Below are 9,716 nucleotides of genomic sequence, written 5' to 3'. Positions count from 1 at the left end.
ATTGCGCCATTGATCAAACCCCTGCTCAACAATCCTTTGCAGGTCAAGTACAAGATCAAACCACCAAAAATACCGCCCCCTCACAACTCACAGGGTGATGTATCTGCTAGAAAAAGTGGCAATAGGCCAGTTTACATAGATCAAATTGTATGATATAATGGACCAATAATTCAAAATATGAAATATACTTGATAAACTTGTTTTATGGAATACCTTCAACAACACTGCCACACTGGGAACATATCTAATAAAAGAACTTTAGGGCCATCTAGTCAAATAAGTATATGTACAATAAACAATTGCTAATAGTGCACGACAAATCAATGATGCTTCATTGTTTGGACAATGATGGGTATTCGAAATAAAGTAAGACATAAGTGTGTAAGTTTACTAGAACGCACTAGGTTCATACTAGTTCAATTGGTTAAAATTTTTGGGAGAGAAACTTGAGATCAAATCTTGTCTATGTATATAATTTTATTGCTTTTGTGACTCCATATCCATACAAAAGGAAACTCCTCGCTAAAAAGTTCTAAGTTCAACATAAACTTTCATATGTGGCTAGCCACATATCATGGGGTTAATTTGTTAGTGTTATAGGTGTTACTCACTCGATCAAGGGTTACTCGATCGGTCAGGGGTTACTCGATATGTATCGATTACTCGATCAAAGGTTACTTGTCGATCAAGAGTTACTAGGTGTGTGTCAGCTGGCCACACCACAAAAGTAGCTGTAAACTCAAAAGAACAAATCTATGTTCAACTCATAAACAATCTTAATATCTTCAACCTTACAAATTTATAATCTCCATCCAAAACACATGCATGCAAAATCTCGTCTTCAAGCGTTTATTACAAGTTTGTAGTGCAAGTTCAGAGAAACAGAAGAATCAGAACAATAATTAGAAATATCATATCAATCCAAACTCTCAGAAAGTTTCATGATTATAAATGGATTAAAACAATCTAATCTAATAAATCTCATATATTTCATATACAGTACAACTTTGTATGATATTATTGCTTCACACCCAAATAGCGGAATGGCAAACGTACTTGCTAATTAAAGTGAACCTAATCAATCATAAGATTGAAAGTATCGAGCTTTGGTCGAGAGTACAGCTATAGGACGGACAGTTGGCAGGTCTGTTTCGGGGTTAATACAGATGATGATAAGCTTCAGGTGCTCCTGTGGCCAATGATAGATATGTGACCTACAGAAATATCAGTGGAAACATCCACAAACATAAACTTAACATCGAAAGTGATTGCCTAAATGTAGCCCTTTCACTTGCTACAGTTTTATTTTGCCTAAATGATTCTTCAGAGAATTTTAATAATTGAATTTCTCATTACAGCTACTGTGATTTCTTTGCTTTTGTTATTATATTTATATCCTATTGTTTTTATGCAATTGGCTGTTAGTAATGTAATGAACAATTGAAGATTGTAGAATCTGAACAGAAGATATTGAAAGTTTGATTAGTACTTATAGTAGTAGTCCTCCCTTTCTGGGGCCTGGAGTCCTGTACACTGGTGATTGCATCTAAATCTCGATTTGCCATCTGTACGGATACGTATACTAGGAGGTTTATCGGCATCTAGGTGTGGGACTACCAAGGCCATACCAAATGGCCACACCGGCCACACGCAAGGATAAGTGCCTAAGACAGACGGGTCATATTGACCTACAGCAGGAGCCCAGGAGGGAATACTAGACATCGCATAATAGCACCTGCTGCTAAGGTCGGCATCAATATGGAGATTTTTTGGGACTCCCTCATTGTGCCAAAGGGCACCACACCTTCTCCATGCACACGAGAAATCTACAATTACTCTCACAGCCCCACTACACATCAAGGTACGCGCTATCATATCACAAATACAGAACTACAATACTGTTGTCATTACTTAAGCATCAAAGAGGAGTTCCTCGAATAATCCCAAGTAGCTTACTGCTCAATTAATTGCCATTGGACAAGAAATTTTATCGGCTCCACTCAATATGCCAACGGTAGCTTTTTACGAAATGAACAATGCTATAACAAAACTTTTAAAGCATTTTTCATTGCTAGGGCCTTGATTATGTTGAATGCCCTAAATATGAACAATATGGTAACTCGTTCAGCTTATTTACACCCCTAGAAACACAATTTTAAACCCTTGCTCTTTCATCGCGAGATGCATTTTAGACTTCTAAGCTTTGCATTTCTCGCCAGATATTTGATATGATTTTGCTCTTTACTTGTTCAAATTAGGCCCCTCATCCAGCCTCTTATACATTGCAAACTCTTAAATAAAGCAAAGCAAGTGCACAAATAATTATATATACGGATTAGTATGTAACTCGCCTTTGTATATTTAAAAATTACTTATAATATCTAAGGTAAGTAGGTAACCGCATTACCTTGATAAATTTTTACCCCTTACAAATCAAAATATGCGAAATACTTCCTCTGTTTTTTAATTTGCTCACTATATCTTTTAGTGATTAGTAAAGACTCAAGAGCATCCATGAATTAAGACCAAAATCTGCAAAATACAGCATTGGTATTGTATGATTTTAGAAGCTAAAGCTATTTCTTTGCTACAAAACCAGATGATAAAAACAGGAAATTGGATTTTTCAAATTGTTAGCATATTGATAACCAGACGAAAATTCTTTGAGACAATTGAAGGTAAGCTAAAAAGTTCTAAGACTAAAAGCATCACAAGACTGAATGCTAATTCACGGTACAAAAGTTCATATGAGATGTATTTCCCAGAACAGATAAATCCATGGTTAGGACCTCCTCAGTAATTCACAAGTACTTGCTGGAAATGACAACGCTGTTTGTACAGGAAATTCACAGTGCCAAAAAGGCGGATTTAACAAAGAGCACCTGACTAACGCCTTTGGGTATTTCTACTCTGATCTCGCACAACTAAACTTCAATTTATACAACTCCTGAGGGAAGGCGTAGCACAAGCTGTCCACCAACAAGGCTGCACACAATATTTACATGTTAATGAAGTTTAGTTAATATCGTAGTCAATTATCAGATATTTGGCCAAAAACTTACCTCTTCACATAGTAATAGCAGAAATCTGCTAAGATGAAAGTTTGAACGACTTCAGAAAGCAGCACCATTGAAGGCCACAGACCATAGCCTAGAGCTGTTAGCAAGCGACCATGGGTATCTAAGACCTGCATTATATGCATAATTAAATCAACATGCAGGATAATACATGTAATAAATAATTCACAACGCATAGAAAATTCCAAGCATAAATCATTTAAATCCAATTTTGAACAAAAGAAAAAACATATATTAATTAATATTCTAGACACCCTAAACATTAGGGGAGTATGTGTTTCCATCAACTAAAAATTTTACTTAACTTGCCGCCTCAATCCTTTATAACTCACATTCTGGATAAGCAAAAGGGATTTGGTATCCATCCTTGCCAAAATATAAAGGGTACCAAAAAAAAAAAAAAAAAAAAAAAAAAAAAAAAAAAAAAACTTAATATACTTGGTGAAAGAAAAAGAGAGAAGATGAATTCTGATCATTCCTGAGAGGAATACCTACAGCAGCAATCTTTTACCTAAGATTCTTATAAGATACAAACTTGACATGTAATCAATCTGCTCCCATGAGATCCATAAGAAAGAACAAAGAGATTGAGATAACTTTTAATCAACTAAAAATGCTAACAATAGCACATTGAAACACCAAGCCAGGCACCATAAATTTACATCAAAATTCATGATATTGTATCAACAAATTTAATCAAGAACCTACCATTAATGAGATAGGAAAATGATATTGGATACTCCAACAAACAAAATGGGCATCCTTTTCCTTTTTTTTTTTTTTTTTTAAGGTACTAATTTTTTATTGGGTTCAAAACTACATCAGATTTCTATTCAACATGGTCAAGTTAAGTCACGAAACTTCTATATGGACCTAAAGTAGAGTAATTAAATCAGCTCAAGGTCACAAGTTAATAATTCCAAAGATAAAAATAATGTATGCAATTATTTAAGCTACTAGCATGGTCAAAAATATGTATTAATTTAGGATCAAACTCATCAAGGTAGCTTATCTGAATCAGTGGATCTTTTTTGCCTCTTTCAGAGCACACCCGGGATCAGGATTAATGAGAGGAAAAAGAGAATCTGATTTTTTTTTTTTAAAAAGACCAGGAAATTGCAATGGGATTCTGTATTCCCATAAAATTGAGTCTACAGTCTAGAGTAGTAAATTTTCCCTTTAATTTGTCATCAAAGTAGTTTGTTTAGTGATTTCCAAGTCATGAAGACATATTGGTGTTGAAGTGGTAACGGTTGCAATCTCTTTACCCTTCCCTTCTTATCTATTGTAGACTTTGTTTTACCTCAAATAAGTGTCCAACTTAAGAAAAAGAAAAACTGTCTTTTACTATTTTTGAATCTTTGTAATTTAATAGAATCAAGGCGTGTCCTTATCAAGTTAACTCTTCTCATTCCCCCTCCGGCCTCTTCTCTCAGCCTCCATACTAGACTGTTCTGTCCCCTGAAAATTCTTAAATTTATTAGATCTATCTAGCTAGCTAATTTGAAACTATTTGAGCAAATTTTAATTGGTGAATCAAGCTAAGTGCCTTATGAGAACTTATGTAGACATATTATACTTTACCCAGTCTTATAAGACCAGATAATTATCTTGTGATAGGTGAAACGAGCAGTGCCTTACTGTGGGTTTACCCTACATATCTCCGCCTCCTACCATTTTGGCGATTTAGCATGACCCTCTTTTCAGACAATGCTCCCCATTTGATACTTTCTACTTATTTGGACGTAAATTCCAAGACAAGCAACACAGCGTCTGGCGTCAACTTTGACTTGTGAACATTGCAATATTGCATTTTATCTAGACAGTAAGGATCTTTGGTTAGAGCAACATTCACCTAGAAGGCTAGAACCACAGAAGAAGCTTGCATTGCACTCATACAGCCATGGGCAAGGGCACCTCATAAATGTATGGTAAACAGAACGCAGTTGAATAAGACCTCATATATAAGGCCTGAATCACAAAACTAGCTGATGCAGTTGTGGTAGCTATTAAAATTACTACAGTAGTTATCAAAAATTTCACTAGTTGTTAACAAGATACTTCATCTCTTAAAACTCACTATATTTTGACTTTTAAACTATTCACATACTCTACTTCCACCTTATAGACGTATATGATGGTTTATATTCAAGGAAAAATATAATTATACGGGATTTTATTAAATTTGCCTCTTTGTACATATTCAAAATATATATAACAAGATAATGCCCGAGATTTAAAATTAATACATAGTAGTAATTGAAATCTAGAAGTCTCTATATAAATATAAGTCAATAGTCAACCATAAATAAATAAACAATGAAGTTTATAGATAAATTAATGATTTTGCACAAAAAAAATATTATAAAAAAAAAAGGTGAAGTTTACAAAGGAAAATTCCCTCCAAAAAAGACTTCATTTTAGTATAGGTATATAGATTTTTTTATTTATATAAAATTTACTTATTAAAAATTTAAGATTTCAATGGTTGAAAATATGCATTGGTTATCGTGAAAACAAATATTTTGCAAGTGCTATGAGATGGAGGAAGTAAATGATAAAAATTAAGAATTAGGTTTCAAAATAAAGTAAGATGTAAAAATTCTAGATCTAAACTAAAAAACCATATATGTTCACCATGAACTGACAAAATGAACTCTAGATCTTGTAGGCTCATACCTGAAGAACCCAATGTGCGCAGCTTAAAAATCTCGCCACCCCCAAAGCAAAAACATAGTGAGCTGTGAAGGGCTCAACGATCTGAAATGGAAAGATGCTAATAGTGAGAAGCAATCAAATGACATGATCTCAAAAAAATAAAATAAAAAAAAAAAAACACAAGTAAAAATTACTCTGCATAATTTTATAGAATACTACATCTCAATTCAAACAAACAAGAAATAAAATGATACAAAACAGTAAGATATTAACTACATAAAGCATGCTGTTGCAGTCATAGAGCCAAAGGAACTGATTTTCTACCTTTGTGTTTTGCATGACTCGTAGCTGAGGTAGCACTGAAACAGCCTCCAGGTAGACACAAAATGCCCAGCTCACCCTATTGACAATGTTATGGACGGTGGTAGGATGAATAAGCAGTGACAATACAGCACAAGGTACAACCTACATCCATAATTAAATGCAAGTCAGACACAATAACTTAATGCAGAATTCCAATTTTAAAGAGAGGAGAAAAAATAATAGAGCATATAAGGCATTGCATATTTGGATTATAACACACACACACAGCAAAATAAATAAATAAATAAGAAGAAGAAGAAAAGAGAAAAAAAGAACAACGAAAAACAGGAAGAGGCAGCGTAATGAATAACTTTTTACAAAGTCAAAATGACACATAATGAAATCACAATAACTTTTAAGCAAAAACTTGTACTGTATTTGTTTCCAGTCAAAAAAATTATTTTATTATACACAGAGGCAATCCTGATTTCATTGAAGTTTCGATTTAAAAAAACCCTTTCATTCACAGTGATTCCCCCAATCTATAGCTCAGTTTGCAATATCATACCCCTGGTATCAATCAAGATAGAACCCAATTTTAACCTAGGATTATCCCTGACTCCAAGTATGCAGTTACAAACTACAAGATATCATTTTCAACATATCCATCATTATTCATCTCCAACAAACCAGATCATGAGGATATAATTGTTGGAGATAACAATCATTACTATCCCCAATCCCTAGAAAATGCTAGATCTAAACGTAAGCAACAATATTTTTAGATGGAATTTCAGAAAATGTATATAAATTAAACTTTATATGAATCTCATTCATTGTTACAAGAAAACAGTTCTATCATTATTAACTAGCAAAACAGCAATGGCAGACTTACCACATAATAGATTGCAAAGTTGTCTTTCTCTTCCATATAAGTGGACTTCAGTCTAAATCGAATCATATAAATAACCCAGAGAGTTGTTGCCAGCGTAGCTGTATCTAGTAATGTGTGAATATCATATTCCATCACAAAACTACAGTACAGCCTAACAGCTAAAAAGATAGCTGTAAGTTCTTGAGATTTCAGTGAAAGTCCTGCGATAATGAGCCACAAACAATGATGAGAATCTCTCAGACATACAAAAATAACATAATATTGCATAATTAATAATTCATTCTAAAATCAAGAGCACCAATTGTTGTAGTACGGAGTACATGAAGGTCGGGGTGAAGAAACAAGAATAAAAAGTTTGTATCAAATTAGTAGCAATGCAACCAACACAACCTCACAAAGACAATATGTTACACTCTTCAATGATCAAAACCAACCCCAAAGAATCCATTATCTTCATTCTAGGGGCAATCACAAGGCAAATCATCAAAAAATCAAAATTCATATCTATATTAATATGTTGGGTATACATTTTATTTTTCACTTTCTAGCATCAGATTATCACCCAATTGATAGCTACAAATATAAACTCGCATCCGGAAATAAAGGGTACTAGGCTACTAGCAATTAATGATTAAGGTATCACATTTACACTGCATTGTTTAGAACTTTGTATGCCGTAGTCTCATTTGCAGAATTTTATTAGAGTTAGCTAAAAATAAATATCTCCATGAAACAACATAATCTAAACAATTCTGTTAATCCAATATTTAAATAAAAAAATTATTCAATGAGAGTAATATTTAAAATTATATACACCCAAAATACAACCATATCATGAAAATATTTATCAAAATTAAAAGAACATACAATAAAAAAAAAACAAAATTAGACAGGCCAATTGATTGAATATCCAATAGAAATTTTAAATTAAACTGCAGATCAAAACATGCACAAATATTTGAATATCCAATACAAGTTTATCTTCTAGATAAACAATCAACAAAAACTGCAAATCAAAACATGCACAAACATTAGAATATCCAATTGAAATTTTAAATAAAAACCAAAAAATCAAGCACCCTAAAAATGAAATTCAGACAATATAAGACCAATGCGACCAAGGACAAGCCAAGGTTACATAGCATCCTTGCAAAGATGACAACTTTGAGTCTATAATGATCAAAAACACCCAAATTAGTTTCACCTTTTAATAGTGTAAAAATATAACTCTACAATTTACACTAGTGTAACAAAAAATCAAAACCTCAGTCTTCAGATACATAATAATGATAATATTCTATAAATTCGAAAACAGATCAACTATTCATAACAACAAATCCAGCCTTTCTCAAAACAAAATTAAGAAACACAATTCAAAATTGATTATAAAAATTCAACCTTTAAACCCCAAAATTTTCAAATTTCCTAATTAAGAAACCAAATTAATCAAACCAGTCAAAACACCAACTACAGTATAAAATTACACTCAAAAAAAAAAAAAAATGCAACCCCCAAATAATAAAAAATTAAAAATTAAATATAAGCTCATATTTAACCCACAGATCAAAACATGCACAAATAAAAAAAATTAAGTATCAACCATCGAATCAAATCAGGAAAAATCAATTAAATTAATTTTTAAAAAAAAAACCCTAGAATTGCCAAAATTAAAATTTGAAAAATAAATGATAAAAATTACCAGCGCAAGTTTTTTCCTTGGTGAGTTTATAAATAAGGACGGCAATACCAACGGCATGAACAGCTTCGGCGGCAACAAAGAGGTTGTCGTGATCTTGAACAACCATTCGAAGAAACACTAAAGCTGCAATTCCGACAACCACCGCAAGAAACGCCTTCATCTTCGGTGGTTGTCGCCGAACCCATATATTCACTGCCTGAACTGGGCTTCTCTTTCCTCCCTTCATTTTTTTTTTTTTTTTTTTTTAATTTTTAATTTTTAAATTTTAAATTTTTTTTTTTTTTTTTTTTTGGGTTTAGAGAATTGAAAAGAAAAAGAAAGTTGTGGGATTATTATTGTTAGGTGTTGAAAAGAATGGAAATTTGATTTTATAGGTGTGAGAGTTTGGGGTTAGGGAAGAAAGTCAAAGGAGAGAGAAAGTTAGGTGGCTTGTTTTTATTGGTTGAGTTTATGTTTTTTGTTTTAGGAAAGTTTTTCAAGCAAAGGACTCCATTCCTTTTTCCACAAATTACTCTATGTTAAAGAGTACTTTTTTCTTTTTTAATCTTGCCAAATTTAGATTCTTTGGTTGAATTTATTACTATAATTGTGAAGTTAAGCGTTTCGTCTCATCGAATAAATTTACTATAATTTATAGGGATATAAAAAGTATATATATATACAGTATTAATGTATCTTTGTGGAAGAGGAAATATAGTAGATTTCTTGATTTGAACATCTCGTAATTTCTTTACTTTGTAATGTATGTACAAATAATAAAGAAACACTTAGTTTTGTGTTCATAGCTTCATACATTCAATTCTAGTCTTATAATGATTTTAAAATAACTATAGGTTTAATATTAGTAAGAAAATAATACTCCATAATTTTTGAAGTGAATTTACCAAATAAAAAGATATTATGCGAATCACAATCTACGTATATATAGTGTAACAAATCTGTTTAAAATAACTATAGGTTTAATATTAGTGAGAAAATAATACTCCATAGTTTTTGAAGTGAATTTACCGAATAATAAGATATTATGCGAATCACAATCTACATATATATAATGTAACAAATGTGTTTTGATGTCTGAATTTGA

General features: G+C 32.2%; 1 protein-coding gene across 1 annotated transcript; it reads right to left on the bottom strand.

The window, feature by feature from the left end:
- Window positions 1-2,603: 2,603 nt before the first annotated feature.
- On the bottom strand, window positions 2,604-8,945 carry LOC145638892 (uncharacterized). The gene is made up of 6 exons (XM_081689946.1): window positions 8,633-8,945; window positions 6,934-7,133; window positions 6,060-6,200; window positions 5,757-5,837; window positions 3,063-3,187; window positions 2,604-2,985 (listed from the first exon to the last, which is right to left on the bottom strand). The coding sequence occupies exons 1-6, from the start codon at window positions 8,856-8,858 to the stop codon at window positions 2,937-2,939; spliced, it is 822 nt and encodes a 273-aa protein (XP_081546072.1). The 5' UTR covers window positions 8,859-8,945; the 3' UTR covers window positions 2,604-2,936.
- Between the last annotated feature and the right edge of the window lie 771 nt (window positions 8,946-9,716).

This window comes from Chenopodium album, chromosome 7 (assembly GCF_948465745.1).
Source record: "Chenopodium album chromosome 7, dcCheAlbu1.1, whole genome shotgun sequence".
NCBI classification, from domain to species: domain Eukaryota; kingdom Viridiplantae; phylum Streptophyta; class Magnoliopsida; order Caryophyllales; family Amaranthaceae; genus Chenopodium; species Chenopodium album.
This window is presented reverse-complemented; position numbering and strand designations above follow the sequence as displayed.